The 26,619-nt window shown below is 38.4% G+C and overlaps 1 protein-coding gene across 1 annotated transcript; it reads left to right on the top strand.

The window, feature by feature from the left end:
* Positions 1-5,526: 5,526 nt before the first annotated feature.
* Positions 5,527-24,682, top strand: traf3ip1 (TNF receptor-associated factor 3 interacting protein 1). The gene is made up of 16 exons (XM_053329012.1): positions 5,527-5,766; positions 8,516-8,584; positions 11,149-11,310; positions 12,263-12,391; positions 12,531-12,959; positions 13,042-13,116; positions 13,601-13,624; positions 14,433-14,508; positions 14,953-14,973; positions 15,499-15,586; positions 16,263-16,355; positions 16,522-16,657; positions 16,739-16,775; positions 16,929-17,005; positions 22,750-22,967; positions 23,227-24,682. The coding sequence occupies exons 1-16, from the start codon at positions 5,644-5,646 to the stop codon at positions 23,390-23,392; spliced, it is 1,923 nt and encodes a 640-aa protein (XP_053184987.1). The 5' UTR covers positions 5,527-5,643; the 3' UTR covers positions 23,393-24,682.
* The last annotated feature ends 1,937 nt before the right edge of the window (positions 24,683-26,619 follow it).

Raw genomic sequence — 26,619 nt, 5'->3', positions numbered from 1 at the left:
TCCACTCTTGTTCACTTTCTCTGCCAGTTGTTCTCAGACTGGAGAGACTCAGTCTGCTCGCTGATGAGTTTGTTCGAGACCTTTGCTCCTCTCTGTCTTGATTTTTTGTCAGATTTTTTTTTCTTTGTCATTCTGTGCAGAGTCCAGAAATGGTTTTATTAACTGGAACCGCCGGTTCCACTCACTCCAACCCTAAGCTTGTTTGAGTGAATTCCTCAGATTCTTGGTGAGGGGAGTTTCATGTTAGAGTCAGAAATGGAGTTCTGGCTCTTTCTTAGACTGTTGGTATATTTCCATTTCTGGCTCAACAGGTCCGACTCTAAGTTGACTTTATCAGCCCTTGCAGAGTCCAGAAATGGCTGAATGCAGTGGAGCAGTGCAGCAACTCGTCCTGCAGGTTCACTTGGAGATCTGGCTCTTCTTCCTCAGAGGTGGCCCTCTCTTTCTTCAGAGCGAGTATCTCCTCTGCCTGCATTTCCAGAACTTTCTTCAGAGAGGAGATCTCTGTGTCCCTCTCATGAATGGCATTCTGGCTCTTTCTGAGACTGTTGGACAGTTTCCATTCCTGGCTCAACAGGTCCGACTCTAAATTGACTTTATCAGCCCTTGCAGAGTCCAGAAATGTTTGAATGCAGTGGAGCAGTGCAGCAACTCGGTGCTGCAGTTTCACTTGGAGATCTGGTTCATCTTGCTCAGAGGTGGCCCTCTCTTTCTTCAGAGCGAGTATATTCTCTGCCTGCATTTCCACATGTTCCTTCAGAGAGGAGATCTCTGTGTCCCTCTCACGAATCACATTCTCGCTCTTTCTAAGACTGCTGGAGAATTTCCATTGCTGGCTCAACAGGTCTGACTCTAGGTTTATTTTATCAGCCCTTGCAGAGTCCAGCAATGGCTGGAAGTAGTGGAACCACCGGTTCCACTCATCAATGACACCCTCAGCTTCTCTGAGGGATTTCCTCAGATTTTTTGTGAGGGGCGTTTCATTGTCAGGCAGTATATTCTCTGCCTGCATTTCCACATGTTCCTTCAGAGAGGAGATCTCTGTGTCCCTCTCATGAATGGCATTCTGGCTCTTTCTGATACTGTTGGACAGTTTCCATTCCTGGCTCAACAGGTCCGACTCTAGGTTTATTTTATCAGCCCTTGCAGAGTCCAGCAATGGCTGGAAGTAGTGGAACCACCGGTTCCACTCATCAATGACACCCTCAGCTTCTCTGAGGGATTTCCTCAGATTTTTTGTGAGGGGCGTTTCATTGTCAGGCAGTATATTCTCTGCCTGCATTTCCACATGTTCCTTCAGAGAGGAGATCTCTGTGTCCCTCTCATGAATGGCATTCTGGCTCTTTCTGATACTGTTGGACAGTTTCCATTCCTGGCTCAACAGGTCCGACTCTAGGTTTATTTTATCAGCCCTTGCAGAGTCCAGCAATGGCTGGAAGTAGTGGAACCACCGGTTCCACTCATCAATGACACCCTCAGCTTCTCTGAGGGATTTCCTCAGATTTTTTGTGAGGGGCGTTTCATTGTCAGGCCCATTATTGTTGGCAAACCTTGCCTGGTGTGGGGGGTAGTGTACTCTACTCATTGTTTCTGCAGAGACGAAGATAATAAATGTTTGTTAGTCTTGTAGTTGTCTGTTAGTAGAAAAGTAGTCTGTCCCAGACACACGTAGACTGTTTGAGGGAATTCCTCGGATGCTTGGTGAGGGGCATTTCATTTTATTAAGAGAGATCTCTGCATCCCTCTTAGCAATAATGTCCTAGCTCTTTTTGAGTTCGTATGTGAATTTCCATTCCTGGCTCAACAAATGTGACTCCAACTTGCGTATGCAAAAGCATTACTGTTTTAAATGCAGTTGTTACTGTTCACTCTTTCAGCCTGTGCAGCGTCCAAAATGGGTTTCACACTTTGAAACCACTGCCTCCACTCAGCAATCACGTCTTCTGCTTGTTGGAGGGAAGTCCTCAGATAGTTGCAGAGAGGTGTTTAAGGTCCTGGTCCATAATGATATGGACTTGGCTGAGGTGCGGTGTTTGCAAATCTTGCCTTGCGTGTTGGGTATAGTGCCCTTTATTCATGGCTCCTACAAACAGATGAATGTAGTAGTAGTTTGATGGTACTGATCAGTCTGGTGATGCAAGTTTTTATCACTATTTACATTCTTCACTATTGATCACTAAACCTGCAGATTTCACATCTCGTCACCTAACTAATAAAAAAAATCACGTTACTTGTATAGCCCTTTTTTAACAATGTTACAAAGTGCTATACAGAGAAAAGAAAAATTGATAATCTAGATGAAGAACAATGGTATCATCAAACACAGTATCAGCTTTATGCCGTTATCGATTCAGCAGAATCGATAACGGCATTGATATCAATAAAATCTTATCAATTCCCAACAAGTGAACACAGTCTTCTTCCAATCGTCAGCAAACATTCAAGTCAAAATAACACCATGAGAGATATGCAGCTAAGGAGGTTTATTGTTTCTTAAATCAGGGATAATTACAGAGAAATTGGTTTGGACTCATTAAATCTAATCGTTAAGTTACTTTCTTTCTAAACTATGCAGATTTTAAAAATGAAGGGTTCAACTGCTGTTCTTTTAAAACCCAACAGGGACAAACCAGTTAAACAGAGAGTTGAATTACCAAAAAAATTATTGTTTGCCTCTTTATGTCTAAGAAAAACAACAGAGAGTGAAATACTGTGGTAATATCTAGTCTGATATTCTGTATAGCAGTACTAGCATATTGATATATAGGCTACATGATAGTTTAACATTTAGGTCAGAGGCTAGCAAATAGCGGGCCGTGGGCCAAATTCAGCCCTTATAGCAAAAACATTTGGCCCTCTGATGAAAATTCTAACTTTCATTGTTGACGTCAAAGCTTTAACATAATATTTCACAAATCTACAAGTAAAATAATAAACGCAAGGCTCCTTTAAATCCCAATTATTGTCATATATCCTTGTTACATATAATCCTGCCCCCACACCAGCAGAGGCAGTAAAAGTGTCATACTATCTTAAGTCCAATAAAACTTACAGAAATTAAAGTTTAATACATGAAATTTAACACCTTTTGGCAGTGGAAGAGAAATGCTGTGTTAATGCAATTTTCCCTTTTAGATACAATCTTTAACTGTGTTGTAAATCTGTTTTATTCTTAAATGAATTAGAGGAAATAAACATATAAACCTGCATTTTCACTGCAATGAAAAATCCTGAAAAAACAGGCCCATCATTGAACCTAACTGCCAACCCCTGATATACGCTGTGGGATGTGTCTCAGCCACCATATTGGGCAGGGGGTCTCATCACTCTCTAGTAGAGAAAACCAATACAATACAATAAGAAAAAAATGCCAAAACCAAAAAACAAGAAATAATTTCATGGACGAGTTTTCACACACAACATTCAAGAAATAGAAATAGTAAATTATACAGTATACCCCTCCATAAATGTTGCATTACCACCATTTACTGGTAATCTCTTGATCTTCCCTGCATTTGTGGATTTTCTCTGACACACAGCATGTTAGAACAGTCTGAAAATGATCCACATGAATAGGCTGATATTCATAAATAAATTGGCAAATAAGTAGTAATTTAATGTTTATTTATTTGCACACAAATAAGTAATACATGCAGAAAACAATAACTAACAAAAGCGAAATGTGCAGAAGAAGCCAATAAATCCCATAAGGGCTTGTCGGATGGCCCTCCTATGGTGACACATACAACAGAAAAACTTAAAGAGTAAAGAAATACAGACAAATACATACAAAAGCTAAACATCACATATAAAACTAATGTATAACAAGTGTAAGAAGAAAAGTGACAATTAGAGGCACAGATACAGATTTACAGATACAAACCACTCATTAATTTGTGCATTGTGCTGTATGAGACGTGACATTTGTATGAGTCAGGTGATCCTTGCCTTTTGCTGATATTGTGTGAAACCTCACATTATTAAACAATATATATATGATAGATCATTTATAAAACCTCCACTTTTAAGAAGTTGGAACCAGTGAATATTTGTCATTTTTGCTTAACCCTCACATACTGTTAAGTCATCACATTTTTAACCAAAAATGTGTTGAGTTATTCTAATCTGTCGCAGATTTTTTAATTTAAAAAAGGAAATATTCTAATATTTTAAATTGTTTTTGTGCATTTTTGTTGAGTGTTTGACAAATTTGTATTCACAAATTCAAAAACCACCATTCAAAAATACTGTTTATTCACATTTAATGTAATTCACTTGAATGGTTATGTTCTGCTGTGTTAAGTAACATTGGACCAACATATAAAGTGTGATTGAAAAGTTTTTTCTCCATCAACAAAAAACATAAAACACTAAAGAATGAACTCTGCTCTCTGAAAGTTTCATTGAGGATTAATCACCAATTTATTAAATACTGATGATGTATTCATGAACAATTTGTAGTTCAGAAATGATGTATAGAGACTACTATGAGGGGATACTATGAACATTATGTAAGAGTTTAAAAATTACTCAAACAATAAAACAATCATTGGTGATCAATTCATTGACTTATAAATTGAAGATCTATATTAACATTGATTCATCAGTATAAGTAAAATATCAGCAAAATCCATTAATCTGGAGTGCTGGATAAGATAATGTGTTTGCGTTAAATGGGAGTGAGGAAACACATCAACAGCTACAGAGAGCAGAACCACACATGCAAAATATATATAGTAATAATATATATTAAACAAATATAAGACATGTATGGATAATGGTTTAATACTCCTGTCAGTGCCCCTTACCTCTCGCACTGGTAAAAAGAACTGGAGTTGATCCCCGGACACTGCACTGCTCTTACTGTATAAGATGAGTCAAATGCAGAGGATAAAATTAATTTCATTCTGTGCTGAGAATTGTCAATAAAGGCATTTGTTGTGCATCCATTGATCCACAGTTTAATTTGTGTAAAAGTATCTGACAGTGGAAAGGGGGGTTGTAGTAAGAGCGCCTGGTGCAGTACAATCAAGTCATATTAGCCACACACCACTAGAGGGCTCAGCAATACACAGTTGCACACATCTCTCATGCACTGCTCATCATACAGCTCCACAACCCTACCCAACCCGAAACTACTACTGGCCTCCTTAATTATAGGATTGCTGACCCAAAAACCTAGTGACAAATCAGAAATGAATTTAAAGTAGTCTTACGAAAACGCTTGCGCAAGAGAGATTAACAAACAAAGTCCACTACTAAAAACTCATATAGGGCATACATTTAACTTCTGTTCTGTATACTAAAAAAGAAAGTAGACTAGTCTTTTTTCTATCTATCTATCTATCTATCTATCTATCTATCTATCTATCTATCTATCTATCTATCTATCTGTCTATCTATCCACCTATCGTCTACATTGCAGATTGTTAGCTGTTGCTATGGACACAAGCGGTGCTTAGCAACAGTAAGTCCTCGGCGCATGCGCAGTATTCATTAACGATGCACTGTGGGGATTGCAGAGTATTGACATAGCAACCAAACGACAGAGACACCCAGTGTGGGTTTTTTCACTACGTATTAAGTTTGTTTTAATTTCTCTTCTACGTTTTAACAACTAAAACGTTATTCAAGACCGCTGCCATGAATGCGGCAGTGGTGAAAAAGACCCAGGAGACGCTGGGTAAAGTGATAAAGAAACCGCCTCTCACGGAAAAACTGCTAAGCAAGCCTCCGTTTCGATACCTGCACGACATCTTCAGTGAGGTGAGACTGATCTGCTGATGCTACGATAACATTAGCAAGCTCAGCACACTGCCATAGCCTTTCTTTGTTATTCAGATTCATGAAAAGGGCCTTAACGCCATGTCATTTTTAAAAAACACAGCCAAGTTAGCTCACTAAGCTAATACGCTAATGTTAGCTTCAATTTAGCAAAAAAAAAACCAAACAAGTAAGTTATAACTCGGCTGACATTAACAGCTTATCTCAAAGCCATTAAATGCGACAGTGAATTTTCCCCGAGCAGGTTTAACACTTCACTCAATCGTCAACCAAGCAGAAAATGGCTAAGATTCAGTAGCAATTAGATGCTGATATTGCTAAATCAGCTAACAGCAGCTACATATACGTAGCGACGTCTGGTTGCTAGGCATGACCTGAGCCAGCACAGGGATCAACAAACCACATTTTATTGAAGACATAAGAGGTTTTATTGTCATTGTACTACGGAATTAAGTTGGTGAATCCCTGAGTATAAAAAAGAATAAGTGAAAACAACAACAAAGTGCCAGTCTAACACTTTGACAACTTGGGGGGAAGAAGCTGTTTTTCAGGTGTGTGGTGCGGGTGTATACAGTCTGGTATCGCCTACCAGATAGCAGGGGCCTGAAGAGGTGGTAGGAAGGGTGGGACAGGTCGTGGATGATGGCAGTAGCTCTGTTTTTGGCATTATCTAACTATAGTGAGAAGCCTGGGACTCTGTTAGTACTGCACTGAACTATACTGACTACTACTTAGTCAGCTAAATGTGTCTGGTTCTGCAAAGCCTTGAAGCTTTAGAAGCTTAAAGATAAAATAAGATATTCCTTTTATTAGTTCCACAATGGGGAAATTTGCATTGTTACAGCAGCTGACAGCAAAATAGAATATTAGAGCAACAAGAAGAAAAGAATAAAGAACCATAAATAATTTGTAAAAGTACAAAAACAATAAGAACAATAATAGTAAAAATATGTAATATCCTTACACACAAGTTTTAACACATATAAAACTACATTGCTCGGAACAATAATGTGTTTCTGATATGGTTTTTCCCCCATGAAAAACTATAATGACCACATTAAAATCCTTATTCTCCCTCATTTAAAGTTCAAGAGTCTATTAGGACTGGACAGTATAGATAAAATCAAATATCACAATGTTTTTGATCAAATACCTTTATCGAAACGATATTGTAGGGATGTAGGGGAATATTTACATAACACAATGAGATTGATGATAGATAATCATTAGTAAATTGGATATAATGACAAAATGGGTAAAGGCAAATAATTTACTCTAAAGCAGCCTTTAAAACCAGGAAAAGACAACACTTCTGCCATATCACAATATTATGATATCCAAATTCTGAGACAATATCTAGTCTCATATCATGATATCGATATAATATTGATATGTTGTCCAGCCCTAGAGTCTATACACATATAAATATATTTCATTTCAGAAGTTCAATGTAAAGCCTATTCTCAGTGTAAGTTTACTGGAGGCATCATGCTTCCACATCAAACGTACTTAAAAAATGTTATCAGATACAGTTACTGTTTACCTGTTTAAACATTTAGTCACTAACGTAATCGAAGTACTACAATATTAATGCAACTTGATTACTTTGCAATATTTTAAGATGCCTCCTCAGTAAGATGTTTGATTGTTGCGATCTGTCAGCATCTGTAATCTCACGTGAGGAGATTTCAGGTGCAGATCAGGGTCAGCTAACACCTGCTTACTTTTTTTCTCTTAGTGCACCACATGGAGGGTATTTGTAATGTGGTAAACTTACATATATTTGATTATATATGTCTTCAGAAGGATCCAGATTGTATAGTTATTAAAATGGGCCTAAGCCAAAGTTAGCTATTTCTCAAGAGAGATTTTGGATACTTTGGGGGTTTTTTAAGTGACTTCTCCTCTGTCATTGAGTTTGTCTAAAACAACCAAACAGAGCTTGCAAATTCACACAATCACCAATTTTAGGGCTGTAACCAACAATTATTTACATTACAGATCAATGTGATGATCATTTTCTCAATTTATTGTTCATTAAAATGCCATAAAATAGTGAAAATGCTCTTTAAATGTATTGTTTAGTCCAACCAAATGGGCCAAAAACAAAATATATTCATTTTATTCTTATTTATGTTATTAAAATAGTTGATTATTAATTTCCCGATCAGCTAATCGATTCATGGACTAATCAGTGCAGCTCTAACCAACCTACAGTATTAACACAAACACCGGTAGAGTGAGTCTGACACTACAGTAGCTCAGGTAACAGGTGAAATAAATGTGCAAACAAAACCAAAACCAACAACTGACTCCTTTGTCACAAGGTGTCAAGCTCAGTAAAATCTGTCTCTGGTGCGATCTCATCCATTCTCCACCTGTTGGATAGTGTCATATTTCACAGCAGATTCATGTATATTTAATAAAGGGAAGCGTGTCGGCATGTGTGACTCTTTTCCCCTGATTAGCAGGCTATCAAACAGCCAAAGTTACTCAATAGGGTTAGGGTTTAAATTTGACTAAACCACATGGACCCAAAAAAACATTGTTGACCCTTTAATAAAAATGATTCCATTAGTCTGCATTAATAATCAACCACTGTTACAGGCGATTAAATCATACAGTGTAAATCAGGCACTTTAAACCTGTTGATGGAATATTACATAGTTAATAATACAGTTTATCTGATAATTGTGGAAAGTGTTGAGTTTTTATTTCTCTTCTTTTTCAGGTAATCAGGACCACTGGTTTTATGAAAGGACTGTATGGAGAGAACGAGATGAAATCAGATAATGTAAAGGTAAGTTGTCCACCTAGTTTAACATCTGAACACTTTTTGTATTGTTTTTGCTGCGCAAAACTGATATCACTGTTCATTGCCAAATATGTGTCTTTTAATACTCGCCTGTCTCTGTTTATGTGCTTACTTGAGTGTAGAACATTTATTTACAGTATGTCCTGAAGCAGCAGTATTGATGTAACCAGTGTGTTACATCTAGAAGTCTGTGGGTGTCTGTGTGTGCCTGTGTGTGTTTGTGTGTGTGGGGGTAATCCTACACGCTGCCGGTGTGACACAGTTTGACCGAGAGGATCTGGCGGCGCTGAAAGGGCCTTTTAAAGGTGTCAGAACTCAGGTGTGATAAGAGGTAACATCAAGTCACTGCTGGGACGGTAGCTGACCACAGATTTATGTAATGTCAAAATGTAATGCCTCACAACCTAAAGGACAGTTTCCCCTACTTAAATGATTCAATAATAATTAAACAGTGTTTTCTGTATACACTTTCACAGGTGTAAGAAAGTCACCCCACATATATATCAAAAGCTTTCTTAAATATATGGATTATTCAAGCTTTGATATTATATATATATATATTTAAATGACTAAATTCAGAGTGTGTGTGTGTGTGTGTATGGGGGGGGGGGGGGGGGGGTGTATTTAAAAACTTTGATAGATATTGTATTGGCTTTTTCAATACACAGCCACACAATAATACAAAACCAAAACAAATAATGATAATAATGACAATAAAATAAAAAAAAATAGATAAACTGAAGAAATACAAGACCCAGTTATTTCTGGCCCTGTATCTATCTCATTGAGATATTAATTAAATTGATATTAATTTTACTTTGTGTTTTCTTCAGTTTATTTAATTTAGATTTTATTATCAGAAATACTAACCTTAGAAAGTAAGAAGAAGAAATTGTTACTGGTTATGGGGTGGGCTTTTTTTATATTTGAGGAAAAGAAAAACAGAATGAAAGAATTACTGTAGCCCTATAATGGTGAATAATGGTCAGTTTTGGCGACTACAAGCCCTCTTAGACACAAGTTCATATTCTCAGCTGCAAAAATGCTGAACTATGGTCATCGGGTGTGAGCTTTTGCAGTAAACCTACATATTCTTATTGTCTTGATGCATACCAGGTAAGTCACGTAAGTTGAAAGTTTAGGTATAAAAACGTCAACACATTCAAACACTCTCAGATGCTCTGGCAAGCTGCTCCAGTGGCTCAGAGCCTAAAAGATAAAAGCTGCCTCACCAAAAGGTTTTTGTCCCGCACTTCAAACAAAACAACTAAAATGGTCGTGCCAGGAGAACTGAAGGGGCTTTCCCAGTTCATACATAAAAATATATATTTCAGATAAGTACTTAATGGTATAGAAAAGCCATGTGCAAGGGCATGTTACTGAATAGAAATGTCACAGATGAAGGGATCAACGCTCCAAAGGCCATCCGACTGCTAGTTGTTACGGGCCAGATGGTTACACCAGCTACGAGTCCTTATGTTACACAGTTGGCAGACTTCTCCAAAGCAACAAGCTGATAGACTGAAGGCACTGCTTACTCAAGTCATTTATCTAGAATAAGGTCTGTTTATTTTACATGATGACTAGAAACAGCGTCCCTGTGGATCCTTAAACAGTCTTAAAATGACTTAAATTTAGTTTTTGTCTAAAGATGTCTTAAAATGTCTGGAATCATAGGAGTTAAGACGTAAAATTTGATTTGAGCGTAATTATATTTGTTCAGTTAATGTTATTGATCATTATTATCATTATTTTCTGATTATTTTACATAACCCACTACAGCAATGAAATTCTGTTTTTGCATTATTTTATGTCACATAATATATTCTATATGAGTACCACAGTCAGATGTGGTAATGCATACTGTTATTAAAGTGACGTTAGTATTTTTTACACAGTAAAGGATCTAAATACTTCTTCCTCTACTGTTTGTTACAAATGAGATTTTGGATTTCTCTTTCTTTTCTGAAGGTAGTTTTTGTTTTGAATCCAGGTTTTCTGATTCCTCTTTTCCTACTGCGTTGCCTTACAGCCGCCATCAGGTTAGTCATTGACCCGTTTAGATTCAGGATTTTCCCTTGAATCAATAAATTTGATCCTCAGAAACCATTAACAGTAAACATTACATCACGGTCAGGGTGGTGAAGCAGCAGAAAAATTGGAATTACTTTTCTGAAATGTTCATACTTTGCAAAGTTGTCCAATGGGCCAGATTGGACCCTTTGGTGGACCAGTTCTGGCCCACAGGCTGTATGTTTGACACCCCTGAGCTGGACAGTGTCAGCTATACAATCTGCCCTCTCTGCTCCAGATGGGTGGCTGCATAGAGGATTTCAGGAAGCATTAAATGTCATTTCAGTGCATTAGGAGTGACTTGTGTTGAGCTCTTAAAGGATATTTGCATCTCAAGGGTGTAAAAACTGTTCTCTGTGTTGGAAAGTAACTCCCACTGGTATTCCATTACTTTCCACAACCGCATGCTATCTATATCTCCTCTGTGCACTCTCCTGCTCATCACAGCATCTTTGTTTGTTTTTTCTCCTTTCTAGGAAAAGGACTCTAAGATAATCTTCCTCCAGAAAGCGATAGATGTCGTGATGCTGGTTAGTGGCGAGCCCCTCGCGGCCAAACCAGCACGCATTGTGGCCGGCCATGAGCCTGAGAAAACTAATGAGCTGCTGCAGGCCATGGCCAAGTGCTGCCTCAACAAGGTTTGTGTGTTGGGGAGATTATACACACACACACACACACAAACACACAAACTGAGAAATTAAAAACACTCACACTCACTCGGCAGTGCATCAAATTCCCATTGTCTCCAATTCATTTATTGATCAGTTTCATACTGGAGACAGAAATCTAGTCTTGGCACTACTTAAAAGAAGATACAATGTTTGTTGTTTTTCACATCAAAATATTATAGCCTTGGGAAAATCATCTAGCCGCCTCAGGGAGAACTTTGAAATATTTTAATTGAACCCTGGAGATGAAGTGTGAACAGATGAATTGGTGCCTGTGGGATAGATGTTCTGTATTTTGATATGTGCTTTAGAAAATTCTTGGAAATTCAAAAGTATTTCTATCAGATCTTTCAGGATACTAATCCTCTTTTCTGAAGAAATATTTGGTTATAATTATAATAAATATGTTATTTCATTTTTTAAACTTGTATAAGACAAAAGCAATGAAAACAAAACATGAGAATGTCACTAATGTGTGTCAAATGCATGTGATAATGATTATAATGGTGATTCAGACGAGGCTACTTGTCAAATATGTGCTACATGCATGCTTATAAGTCCAATAAAAATGCCAAAATTTAAATTTGTTGCTGAGCTTTTTGGATGTTTTTTGTGCCTTTTTACATTGTTGCCTCTGTAATTTTGTGCTGCACAATTAAACCCTTTTTTGCCCATTCTACAGATAAGTTAAAGTGCTGAGTCATCTACAGAGTCACACCTTATTTACTGTCACAGTGTCTTGCTTGATGATGCTTAAGAATTGCAGATGATTGCCAACATGTATTTTAAACCCAGGCCATCTGTTCAAAGACCATTCCTCAACACACTACCCCACCTTTCATGTTAAACACTAAAAAAACAGTGAACATTACCCGCTGATTTTATTGCAGTATTAAACCTAAATGCCTCTCTTGATCTGCAGATGTCTAGTGACGATGTGGTGAAGCGAGTGCTGTCAGGAGAAAAGTTGGACCTGAAGACCAAGGCCAGCACGTCCAGGTCCCAGGACAAGGAGAATAGGGAAGGACGTGAACGTCACCAGGATAGAGAGGTTAGAGTCCTCAGCCTGTTGCGTTTGCCTTTAATCTTCACAATCTGCAAGTGTACTTTTAATACATCATGAGTTTCCCAGAATGTAGTTGAGTCTGGCATTAACTCCTCACCCTTTGTGTTGGTTTGCATGATTTTAGGAGAAGAAAAAGACTATTGAGCGCAGCGGGAGCCGAGACCAGAAGGACCCAGACCAACCCAAAGAGCAGGAGAGCCGACGCAGAGACGGGGAGAAAGAGCACCACCACGACAGGGAGCGCTCGGACAAGCACCACCGCAGCGAACAAGACCACGGCAAAGAAAAAGACAAGAGTCGGGACCGGGAGCGCGACAGGGATAAAGACAAAGGACGAGCAAAAGACAGGGACAGGGAGAAGGATAGAGAGCGGGATCGAGAAAGGGAAAAAGATAAGGAGAGAGACAAAGACAGAGAAAAAACTAGAGATAGAGATTCTCACAGAGACCGGGAAAGAGACAAGGACAAACGAAGAGAAAAAGACAAAGAGCGGGGCAAAGAGAGAGAGCGACAAAAAGAGGGAGACGAGAGGAACAGAGGTGGAAATAGCAAGGTATGCTAGTTAAACCAAAGCACAGCTGAATTTTTAGCAACAAATACCGTTATTTATATTTGATGTATTTCTTTGTACGTAGGCCAGATCAGCAGAGGAACCACAGCAAAAACCTGATCCCGAAGAGTCCAACAGAAGAGCCAAACCTGTGCCAGCGGTAAGTTTTATGACAGTACATTATATGTCTATCTTTGCAGCCATTCAGTACTTTCATCTCAATTATGGTGTGTAAATGAGTGAGTTTCCTGTATGTGAAGTCAAGAAGCATTTTTTAATGTTGAAAAATGAAACATGACCATTTTATACAATACAGTAAGAAAAAAATCTAATGTATTTTTTAATGCTGTGCCCTTTTTATTCTTGGAAGGAGCCAATATCAGATGATGAGGTATTCAACCCTGCAGAAACAATCAGTAGAAAATTAGACCTATTTAAATTCAGATGTTTTAGTGCTCAAACATAGTTACTGCTGCAAATGTCTTGGGGTGGCAGGTTGCTTGGTTTAGTGCTAATTTGGGCTGTAGTGGATAACAGACATGCAAGTGCCTGTTTCTACTTATTAACTGTGTAATTAATAATGATTTAATATATAATAATGTGACTATTTAGTGTTTGGCCTAATACTTTGTTCTTTTATACAGCCTGCAGAGGCAGTTGAGAGCCAGGTAACAATTTACACTCTTTTAATTATCATAATCACTTTCACAAAGTGATGCACAATGCAGATACAATCCAGTACCTTTTTCATCTACATGCAATTTTTTGTTTTTGGCATTGTCTTGTAAATTGAAACAAATGCAGTGCATTTAATATCTCCACTTTCAGTTTACTGCCAGACTTATCAATGACTTAAAGCATATGTTTTAGCCCTGTGAGTCAAATAACTTAGGCCACTAACTTGCTTATTAAGATCAGGGATAACCATTTAAAAGATCAAAAGTTGGTTTGGCAGTGTGTAACAAATCTTGAGTTGTTCAATTTTGAATGAAACCACCATATTTTCAAACATACAAATGTTACTCAGCACAATAATCATCAGGTTTTATATTACATTTCTGGCATTAAAGCTTCCAGTGCTGATTTTGCTTTCAACAGTCACAGGAAGCTGCTCTGAACTGTGTGATACACAATAATGCTGCTACATATAAAAATTATGTTTTAATTTATTTTAGTAAACATTTCTAAAGAAGTATTGGACCCACAACTTTACTTTTCTCTTTCCTCTGGCATACAGCTTTCATTATATTTTTCATGAAGTGATCTATGTCCTTTTGCATGGTTTAAAATATAAGTTGTTAGATTTATTTGGTACCTCAGTATGTCAGACTTACCAAAAAAATGTATGGTAAGCTTATGGTTTGTATACGTGCTTCTGCAAACTATTGAAACAATTAGTGATTGATGTCTTTTTTTTTTTAAGCTTTTTATGCTGAAGTTGTTTCTTTTTCTTGTTCGTCTTTCCTCCTCTCACAGTCCAACAGTCCAGCTAGAATACCGCGGCCTTCATCTGCCAAAGGGCAAAGGCGGAGACCAAAAATTGGAGGTCAAGGTAAAGCCCCCACCTCCTCTTTCCCACACTGTTTTCATCACGTTTACGAATGAAGCACATCTCACATAGTTAATTTATGTTTCTAATATAATGTTCTTGACTGCACTCTGAACACTTGACAGAGGGCTTTTTAGTGGATCCAAATTGATTTTAGAGTTGGCAGCTGTCTATTTGCTCTTCACTCTAATAAAATCGTTGACTGGCTCCCTTTGTGGGAGATAGGAATGAGTCATCATGGTCTCTGTTGGACAAAGTAATAAAAGCTTCATAGGACTCACAATTAAAAGGAAATCTCTATAAAAACGTCCTAAAAAATGTCACGACACATGTTCTGCTGATTCATCTGTTTTTATGGGATCATACTTCGTTTGTCACAGGGCTTCATAACCATCATCACAGTTGTGTTAGAGTTGAAACTAATTGTACCTTCTCTGTTGTCTACAGATGAGTCTGACAGTGATGGAGGTAAGTGGTCTCTGCCTCTCTTTTTAACATTTACCCAACAGTTTAGTATGTGGAAAGAAGAATATTGTACGGATTACTGCCACAAATAAATGGAATTACTCATATTCAGGAATGCTTTTAAACTTGGCTTCCTGAAAAAAGGCTCAATAAGTTCTGGAATTGCTTTACCTCAGTACTGAAAGCATGAATGTCCCTAAAAGTTTTGGGTTCAGGCTTCATATTGAGTCAGTGGGTGAGTCCAATCACTCATTAAGTGACTGACTGAGTGAGTCAGTTACTTAAAGAGACATTTCAGAGACGGCTCAGTCTGCTAGGGTTTATTTTTGTTTGTTTTTTTATTCGTGGAGACAGTGACGTGGCCTGCCTGAAACACATTAAGGAATGTACTGAATTTTAACAGGAGTACTCAAAAATCAGCCTTAGCATTGGTTGGGAATCAATACAAGAAAACTTGTAATTTAAGCCAGAGAAAAGAACACTGTTACATATTTGTTACTTGTCATTGTTATTATTGTCCTCTCAAAGATGGAGATGCTCAGTTAGCCCAGAGACCTGTCCCCCTGGAAAATGGAGAAGCTGGAGACTCCTTGGTGCCATCCGACATGGCCTCCAGGTCTGTACAGACAACACTGAATCTTCACTCACTTTGCAAACACTTTGCTGAGATACTAATGGAACATGATCCTTTACCAACATAAATACTCTTCTACTACTCTCCCTCACATTTAAGCATGCATATTACCTGTAATATTGTGACTAACAACAATCAGTTTATGGTGTGGTGCAAAATTGTACAGAATATATTTAAGAAGCTCATAATGTTTGAATGAGACTGTGTCAGAAAGTAGTTGATTCAGCTAATTACGTTTTGTTGCCTTATAGCAACAACACTCAAACACACACTCACACAATATATATATTGTTTTGCTTTAGTTATTTAAAATTGGGAGTAGTTTTGCCTTTAAAATTCGGGATTGTTCCTGAGCCCAATCCAGGATCAGTTCCACTAAATTGTATTAACTAATACAAATATAACTGAGCACATCTATGTTACTATATCCATGATTGTGCAAAAACAAAAAACAACCAAATTATAAACCATCATAAAATTACCGATTTACAGTTCATTCTGAAATTCCAAAAAATCCATTCATACAATGACTTCTTTAACTGACAAATCAGTTAATTGGTTATAGCAGTGTAAATCTTATTGTGGATGGTGATTGTTTGAAGCTGTTCTCTTCTTATCTTCTCTAATCTTATTTCTGTGACTTAATCCTTTTCTGTAGCAACAGGCGGATAGCACGGCCCAGCAGTGCTCGCCCGGCACCTCCACGAGTCAAGAGGCAGGAGAGTTACTCCGATGTGGCCCCAACTGAGAGGTGACATCATCGCACATACTCACAAATGTTTCAAGCAAATGGAGCAAATTTAACCAGACAGTGGTTACATTTGATTAAAGTGTCCACAAGATGGAATATGTCTCTCATATATGCCATATATAAGATTTCTGTTAGACATGGGTACAGATGATTGTCTGTCTTTCAGACTGTCTAGTGCCAAGCCCTCCGCACCAGTCATCATGGACGGGAAGAAGCTGTCCGAAGACGAGGAGGATGAAGATGAGCAATTTCTCGTGGAGGAGGCAGTCCCTCCACCCTCAGATGCTCCTGAGATGGAGATGGTAAGTGATTTGAACAGTGAGTTGTTCAAAAAAAAGGAGAAACCTAAGAAAGTGATAGATCATTTGTATTTTGTATTACAGGCACCTGCACAAGAACTCAACAGTGAAGAGAAACACGGTACACAGTCTTATTTCTTCTTTTCTCTCTTTTTAGTTTCACCTTATTTTAAAAGAGCAACACAATGTCTCTCCTCTCTGTATTTAAGCCACCCTGTAGTTTGAGGAAAAAAGTTTTTTTTTTAACGTTTCTTCCTCGTTTCTCTCACTGTAGGTGGCCTAGTGAAAAAGATCCTTGAGACCAAGAAAGACTATGAAGTGTCACCATCCTCCCCCAAATCTAAAGAGCAGGTATGTGCAGTTTTTGTGTTGGCTCTTTTTGTCTCCACTAGAGGGCAGTATCAGCCTAGTTCTCTTAAACTCATTTTTGATCAGTGATTCAGAGCTTTCCAGTGAAAAGAATATGCATCAGTTCCATCAGAAGTTTCTTGCCATAAAGTTTGGTCCCTACGGCAAACGTTTGGACCACATGGAAAAGCCCTGTGCAACCCTTGTTGTTATCAAAAGAAAGATAAACAAATGGAGTGGAGAGGTGTAATTGCACCGCCTTGGAACCACAAAAATGCTCCCCTTCAGTGAGGTTGAGGGGCTAATAGCCAGACAAGCATGTATGGCCTCTAACAGACCACACACAATTAATACACACATCAAGATGTCTGGAGCAAAATGAGCTTGTTTTCTGGGGTTGCTCAATATCTTAGATATGCTTAATTTTTTTAATACAGACTTCTCTGTTCTTTGTACAGTTTAGAGGTATCTACCATCTTGGGAACTTGTAGACTGTTTATAATCCTTTCCCATGAGTGAAATGCAGAAATAACTGAACATGCTTCTTAAAACAGTATGCACATAAAGGTCAGGTATTCTAGTAAAGTTTCTTCTTACTCCTCATCTCCTCTTTGTCTCAGACTTTCATTTACACAGTACACTTGCATTTTCAAGGTGAGACATTGCTGTCATTGCTCATGAATTCCCCTCTGTCAGCTTATTTATCAGCCGGAGAATGCAGTCTTTCATCATTATTTAGAGTGTGAATCAGTGTGACGTTTACAGTTTGGTCTGTACTACATGGTGTGAGATGGTGTATGCTGTCTGCTTTGGGTGGTCCTCTCCACTGAAGCATGCTCTCCCAGCATCGCTCCCCTAGCTGACCACCCTGACTCTGATGGATGCACTGTTTTGGCCTGTCACTCATGCAGAAAGGCACCCCAATCTATTCCCTCGTGACCGCCGCCTCAGACATCTTCCCTCGTAACTCACACCTGAAGTTGTCTCAGCTCAGCCACCGATGAACCGAAATAACTCAACAGATATTTGTATGGCGAGCATTTAACCAACCCGTAACTCTAACCAACCAGATATTTATGCAAAAAAAGTATGCAAGTCAAACCAAACAAACACAAACGGGAATACACCACAGGAAAAACATCCAAAATAGTGTAATTCTTTGTGTAACACAAGCATATCCTTGTTGGTTTCATCCTAATTTTCTTAATACGACCTACTCAGTTTCCAGGGGGTCCAAACCTCTCTTTCAGGGGATCCTTTACGGTCTGCAGACACAGTTTAGAGCAGGTATGTCTGCACATAGCTCACCCCTTCATTCATTATTGGCCTTGCCTCGTCAGGTGTATAAAGAGCTATAATGACTTCCTTCCTGGCATGAAAGGGAGGGGAGAGGTCAGCTTAATGGAGTCGGTGGGGTTTTTTTGCTTTCTTTTTCTTTTCTTTTTTTTTTCTTGTAATCACGCTAAAACACGCAGGCTCAAAAAATGTAAATATTGAGCTTCCTCGTTCGATGTGGTACGACAGGTTTGAAATTTCAGCTGCCACAATTCATTTCTTTTTTTAAACACTGATGTTTAAAAAACTTTGTTTGAATGAGTCACAAACTCTTCTGATTTAAGAGATCGCGTTCTGTGCAAAAATATTGACCTTTGGACCGTTTTGTATATTTTTATGAAAATCCAGGCTTTATGTTTTCCCCCCATTGTTGTTTCTGTTCTTTGTCATCCTGAAATTAATTTTGCTATTGTTAATGCCATTGCCTACCTGCTCCATTGAAGCTCTGATGTAAATAAATGGGATTCTTAAACAGTCGGATGATTGTATTTTTCCGTGTCCCACCACTTGTGTGTGACCAAAGAATTTGCTGTATATTTATGAGGATGACCTTCCTCCTCACCCCTCAGCAGCATTGTATATTATTCCAAGATACTTCTCTTTTTATTTGGACAGAATCTGCCCCTTGCAGCAGCTGCGTTTTCATAAGATTTTTTTGTGTACTCTTTCCCCCCCTACTACTTTACCCCCATCAAATTAGCCTTGATGAAGGTTTGTAATGTATAAATAAACCCTGTGGCATACAAATGGATGGCTGTTGAGTGAGAGTCACGGAGGAGAAGGGCCAGAATACTCTCTGCAGAATTGTCAAGAAAATAAATACTCCTCTCTGCAGACCCCTGTGTCTTCATAAACATCCAGGCTTTTTTGTGGAAACATAAGGAAATGACCCCCGTGGCATACCATTAGTCATATTGCTTTTGTAGAGGTCATACTGACTTGTTGGAATTTGGTCAGGTTTATGAGAGGAGTGCCTACCTCCAGCAGCCGCTCTCTCTTATCAGGCCAGACTTCAATCAATTGATATAACATTTTGTTTATGATCACGAGTCACATCTTCAAACCTTTTAAAAACTGCTAGGCCTCTCCTGGAAAGTCCTGAAAACCTGTTAAATGTTAGACTACATAAAATCAAATGTCATTTCCTATTGTCTGTTCCTCCTGTAGAGAAAGTAGTCATTCCATTGGAGGTTTCTACTCAGTTCACCCTTTAAGTCCGGGGTGGTGATCTCAGTTGTCTCCCTGAGGGGCTACAGTGACCTTGTAACAACATCCTGTAACCTCCATGGCCCTAGGCTTTCCTCCTCACTTCACTGACTCCAAGCTATTTTTATGATCTAACTCGACTTCTGAACGGTCTTTTATGAATAAAAAAAAGGTAAGGAAGCCTGTAAACAACATCCAGAGCCGGTTCACATCCCATGTAACACTCCCTGGCACACTTGTAACATCTTCTTAAGGAACACACTGTAAAAACAAAACCATCAGGGTGCGCTTCAGTGTCTCCATATGGACATTTTTTAGCCAGAAGACCTGAAGTTCTAATATTGGGTCTTCAGGGCAAGGCATCTTTATTTATATAGCACATTTCCTACACAGGGGCAACTCAAGGTGCTTTATATAAAAACAAACATTTAACAGTAAGAGTTGGAAGCATAAAAACATACAATTTAAAAAAAAAAAAAAAAAAAAAAAAAAAAACTATTTATAGTAAAAAAAATTGGAAATATTAAAACATACAATTAAAAAAGAAAAAGAACCCAATTTAATGATCAAGTTATTTTCAATTAAATCTAATTTTCCTCACATTTGTGTTAGTGGTGATTGCAGAGTAGTTCACTTGAGTTCATAAAGACTGAAGCTCCTGAGCAGCTGACATCTGAGCCAGTTGTCATAACTTTAACTTTACAGTAACTTTACTCTCTTGATCATGGACAAAGCTGCTCTAATAAGAAGTTTGTACATTTGTCTCTCTCCTTGTTCTTACCTAGCTGAAGCAGATAAATGAACAGCGAGAAGTGAACAAATGAACAAAGCTGCACTCCTTATGGTGGAAGCTGGTCTCCCACCATCAACGAGTCACACTAGAGTCTAACTTATTATTTTCCTAGTTAATGATACCACAGACGTTGCTACGCCACTGACAGATTTTATATATGCAAGCTATTTTTCTTGTCAGAGGTTACTCTGAAGAATGTTTTTCTCCCTCTGAAAATCCCTATAAGCAGTCCACAGATCATATTTTTGCACACATTTCCTAATTAAGCTGATTAGGCATGTGATGACAGAGTGAATTTGCAGTGCAGTTTTACAGTTTGCACTCCTCTGAAGAGTCAAGCATTGAGTTTGTAGTAAAAAGGACTCAAGACTGAACTCAACAGAGTTTTAAAGTCGAGCAAAAAGATAAATGCAGATGAAATTAAGATTTAAACTTCAAACGAGCACCTTCACAAGATGAATATACCTTGATCTACAAGATGAAACTGTAGGTTAATAACACCTAGACCTGACTACCTCCTCTTATTATACCACCTGTCTATTTCAACAGTCCGAGGCGGTGTCTTCCCTGTTGCTTGGGGATTGCATCACTGTCTGAGATAATGGGAAAACAGGCCCCCCCTTTCTCCTTTTTTTGAGTTTTAACCTCCCACTCCTCTACGGTCACCACATCTAAATATTGTTCTGTGATCTGGGTGAGAAAAAGGAAAACTAGGAGCACACAGGTCTCGTAGACCCTGACAGAGACCTCCATAAAGCAGTGATTTATATCCGCCTGGACAGAGTGCGCCCAAAAGCAGGGGTCATGTTTTCACGCCAAGTTTTTTATTTTCCAACAGAGAGAGGGGGGGGGTTGAGGTAGCAAAGGGACGGCAAATAGAAAGAAGCCATGGGTCCTGTAGAGGGCTACGCAGACCAAAACCGCAGCCAGGCAGGCAGGTCGAATGAGCCATACAGTGTTTGTCTAGCTGCAGGGTTCACGGCGCCCAGCGGCAAAGCCACCCACCTTGTCGGGGGACCGCTGGGCCAAAGGCGTTCTAAACCCTCACACCCTCGCAACCCACCGCAAATGGGTAACAAAGAAAGAAAAAGGTTGTCAGAAAATTTGTACTCGCTTCCCCGACGAGAAATGGTGGCAAACAATAAAGTTTGATGTCATTGCTGCGGTGTGGTCTCGTCCAGTCAAGTCGCCTTTCAAAAATTATAATTACCGAAGCTGTTAGGTTTGTTTAAAGAGATGGTTCGATAAGTCAAACGTTATACGCCGAGCATATGAAGCCCGCTAGCCGAGCCGACTGTTTGACAGACGGTGTGTTTTGAAGAGGAAGCTGTCATTTAGTTTACGAGTCACAAGTATGATTACCGATGCCTCATAAAGACAGGTGTTCTCGTCTGGGTAGCCAAAGAGCAGGAATTGGGCAAAGAGTAGAACTTGAAAGGAGGTATAAGTGTAGTAGTTGTTATTCAATACTGTAGTAAAATAACCCCACTGCCACAGCCTGTTACTAAAATAAACAAGACAAAGACCGAGAGTGCAGGTGGGGGCTGTGTGTGTGTCCACTGTATGCTTCGTCTGAACCGCTGGTTGGTGTTTGAGTGTGTGTCTTTATGTCTGCATGAGTGTGTGTGTGTGGGGCTTTAGGGTTGCAATGTCGAGTGCTTTCTTATTACACAGACCCACACACACACACACACTTCCACAGTCTAGAGGCCTTGCGAAGCCCAGCTGAGCAAACATCCTTGGGTTTGCTCCCTGCCAAGGGAGGTCCTTCCCTGATACCTTCCCCTCCTTTTTGCCATCAAGAGACTGGGTGTAATTGGGATATAGCGAACCCCCCCACCCCAACCACACACCATACAGAAGAGGCTTTCACCAGGCAGTCAGCCAGTCCCCTTACATTAACCAACACAATTCAGCCACACTTTTGATCTTTATATATACACAGCTAGGTTGGTAGGATTCCTGCCCAACATTTTTAGCCTTGAAATCCTAAACCACTAAATGCAGCCTTGCTCTGGTTCAGGGTATTTGAGACTTTGCTGGCAAAGGTAGATTTCCTAAAGAGAGTTTATTATGTTTCGGTGTAGGGACACACAAGTGATGTTTGTGTGTGTTCTCAGAGCTGTTTGATGCTTTGGTACCATTTCTGTTTCTTTATTTGCCTGCTGATGAAGTTAAAATGAGGAGTTCCTTCTAATCATTCATTAAATGCCAGTATGCTCACAGTATTTATTTGACTTTTGTCAGCTCTAATATGTTGAAGGCTTGATTGATTTCACCTCCCAAACCTTATTCTTATTCTTACTCTTACTCTTAATCGTAGTCTTATTCTTACTCTACTCTTATTCTTATTCTTAGTCTTAGTCTTAGTCTTATTCTTAGTCTTACTGCAATTTACCACTTCTGTGTCTAGAACTTGGTGTCTGAAGCAGCGCGGAAGAAAGAGCGGGACCTGGTGACGCGAGAGATAGAGCGGCTCCGTTCATCCATCCAGACGGTTTGTCGCAGCACTCTGCCTCTGGGTAAGATCATGGACTATATCCAGGAGGATATGGACGCCATGCAAGCTGAACTGCACACCTGGCGGCGGGAGAACAAGGAACACGCACAGGCCTTGCTGCAGGAGCAGAGGTGGGAGGGCCTGATACACACACACACTCTTACTCACACAAAATACCCTTAAAGTCAAATGTTAATTGTATTTAAAGTCCTACACTAGTGCACATTTTTCTTCTCTTAGAATCTCTTTCATCAAATGGGATATGTTGGTCATTTCACATATTGTGGTATTTATTGTCACATAATTTTGTCATATGGCTAAATATGGCTAATGCCATTTGTTTTAAGATAATTTGATTTCAATGGTTATCTTTTTTTTTGTCTGCTGCAGAGCGACAGACCGAGCGGTGGAGCCTCTCAAAGCAGAACTAGCTGAACTGGATCAGCTGATCAACGACCAGCAGGATAAGATTTGTGCCGTGAGGTCCAACATACTGAAGAATGAAGAAAAGATCCAGAAGATGGTAACTGGAATCAACTTCTCCTCCAGAACCTGAAGTGAGAAACAAACAAAATCTTTTCTATAAATGCACTGAAGATGAAGTGTTGAAGTTCTTGTTCAGAATAATACAGTAAGACCATTTTTCATGGTGATGATGATGTGGGCTGGAGCAGCTCTGCACTTTCAGGGGGTTTTGTGAGAACAGGAGATGGACCCAGATATATACGTTACACTACCAAACGGGGAAATAAGCATCATCAGTCAGATGTTGGAAAATAAGAGCTTCCATACGATGGTCTGGAAGTGTAGCTCTGATGAGGTGGAAAGTGCAAAGTGAAGTTAGAGATGTGTCGACTGCTGTAACCGACATAAATAGACAAATAAATAAAAATATCCTCCTGCACTGCACACTAACCAAACCCCGTCTTTTACCCCCTTTTCTATAATGGTGCCTTTATGAAATGAGTCAGTGCACAACTCATGACTTGGAAGTTGTATTTAATTACACAGTCAGTTCATCTAAAGCCTGACACATTCCTTAATGAACAATAATTAACATGAATGTTGGGACCAAGTTGTTGCTTTTTAGAGTGTGGCACACCTTTTCTCTTTCTCGTTATATTTCCTGCTTGTGAGAACTTCAAATTTTTCCGCTGCACAGAACATGCAGTTTGGAGTAGTGAGCAGGCCACTCCAATAAAACTAATAAAACATTCATAAAATATTCTTGTGGCACATTCAGCTGGTTGAACACAGGAGTGAAAGTCCAAATAAATTTTCTAGGTCTTGACTGAAGAAATAAACATGATTTTATATATAAACAGGATTTTCGGGGTCCTGGTGGCCTAGTTGACTGACATATCGATGTTATACCACTGTGGTAGGTTTGAATTTGTTTTGGGATCTTTTTCATGATCTTCCACAACTTTTTCTCTTTTAAGCTTCTTCTCCCCAACGTAACTTTTGTCTATTTTTCAGCAATACTTAAAGTTTATCTGTGTGTTTCATTCACTGTTTCCACTTTAGAAGCACCGCTGCACTTTGATAAGTGTGATTAGGAGAAGTACCTTTGCATGTAAAAAAAAAAAAAGAAAAGCTTTTTGGCAACAAGGAAGTGTTAGATTTTATTTTCTTCTTTCTCTTATACTCATAAAAACATAACATAGACAGACTAATGTACTTTCAGGGAATTCTTGTTAAGTAAGCATACAGGTTAGCCAGCATCGATATGTACTGCAGGATTTGCCAAACTGTACTTTTTTTGTAATGCATACACAATGTTTGGGCAGGTTGAAACTTTTTGTGTGACTGTGAACTTTAAATTCATTTAAAAGTAGAGTCAGTGATTCTGGAGAAAGATCATTGAATTTGAGTTTTTTTTGTGTCCATACATTTCGGGGGGTGGGGTGGAGCTCCTGAATGGACATTAAGGGAGAGTTTTTTGGGGGTGTTTAGTTCAAATATCAGCAATCTTTCTCAATGACTGACTTTACCTTTAAATGAAGAAGAAATAAGGTCATATTTTACCAGTTCCTTTTCTTGAAAGTCTGATTGAATTTAAAAAAAGAAGAATTTCTGATATTTCCCCAAAGAACTTTTTTCCCTCCTTTTAACAATAGACAATTAACAATACATTATTTTTTACTGCGAAAAAGGGATGACCAAATGTGATGTTTAGTTGGACTTTTTTTTAAAAGTGCTTTCTAAATGATAATATGAAGCAATACTGGACCAATAATTGTAGTAGAAGACTTAAGAATAGTTGAGATGTGAGACTAAACCACTGTCCCTCTGTTGTCTGAGTGAAATACTAATAACAAAAACAAAAGCAGGAGAGTCATCCATGACTTGTTCCTCAGTGGCCTACTGTTTATCGCCCTGCATTAAATGCAATTTCCATATTTTAAGAGTAATACCAATATATAACGTTACACTAAATACATGCAGTAGTTTTTACTGCATGTTTGCCTTCCAGAAACCTTCCTGTGTTTACAGAAAATCATTAAAAAAGAAAAAATAGTTACTGTGGCATCCTGATTGGATCAACAAATGTAATCCACTATTTTAAATGTGTATTATTTTTTACCAAAATGCCTCAGTAATTGCTATTTTCAGACATTAATGCAGTGACCATACGGACTGTAGAGACTGCTCCATTTTCTCCGTAGAGCACCAAAGCAGATATTTTCCATTTCAATCCTCTCTGTTATTGTCATGGATGGGGGATAAAATGCCTGAGCTGAAAAACATAAATCAGTTCTGTGATTTTTCGCTTTAGATATTTAATGGACAAGATAATTTATAAATTGGTTGTAGAAACCGAAACAAACACAGCTGGAAATTGTATAAATTTACAGCTTCTGATTGGCAGATGTTGTGTATTTCATGGCCATCAACGGCTAGAAAGAAGAAAAGTAAAGTAAATGATGCTGATTTCATCTTTTAAAAAAAGAAACACTTCATTGCTTTAGTGGGAAATAGCCACGTTTATGTTATCCATGTGAGAGCGATTCACTTAATATCATTTAGTGTGATTTTATATCAGTATTATTATCCAGTCCATAAAATATAAATGTGAACAGTAACCTATGGAAAAAAATCTACATTTAAAAGTCTTACAAGCAAAAAAAACTCCTGGAACGTGAGGACCTGAGTGTTCATGTCTTATATGACAGGATTATTTACACTGTAAACTATTTGTATCATATCCTCAGTTTCACTTTAAACTGTACATTATGTATATGTGGAGATTGTATCATAGTTCAAATAATCTATAATTTTGTAGTGGAGTGAAATAAATGGTTACATTGCAATAAATGTTTGTCTCCTTGTCTTGTTTTTTTGTTTTTTGTTTTTTTTTAAGGGTCAAAGCAGATCAGCAACTTTTAAGTGTCAATTAACCCTTACTTACTTGCAGTATGTTCCTGGTCAATTTTAAATAATTTTAAGTGTCTACACCAAATTTTGAACCACAGATCTGTTTATAATACACTGATAGCCAATATAACTGATCAGTAAATGTGTGATTAAACCTTGATTCGTGTTTCAGAGAGCAGAGAGAGTATTTTTAGGTTTTACACCACTCATTTTTGGAGAAAAAACACCTACTATCACACAATATCATGTCCTATTTTACCTAAACATGAAAATATAATTTGATTTAAATGTATTTTATTGAAACCGAAAATGACAACAACTTTATGGAGCTGTGGGGTTTGTTGTATAACCATTAGAGCCATTAGTCTTCACTGCTACATCATAAACAGAAATCCTCATAACTAC

Source organism: Scomber japonicus, chromosome 11 (assembly GCF_027409825.1).
Source record: "Scomber japonicus isolate fScoJap1 chromosome 11, fScoJap1.pri, whole genome shotgun sequence".
In the NCBI taxonomy this organism is placed as follows: domain Eukaryota; kingdom Metazoa; phylum Chordata; class Actinopteri; order Scombriformes; family Scombridae; genus Scomber; species Scomber japonicus.
This window is presented reverse-complemented; position numbering and strand designations above follow the sequence as displayed.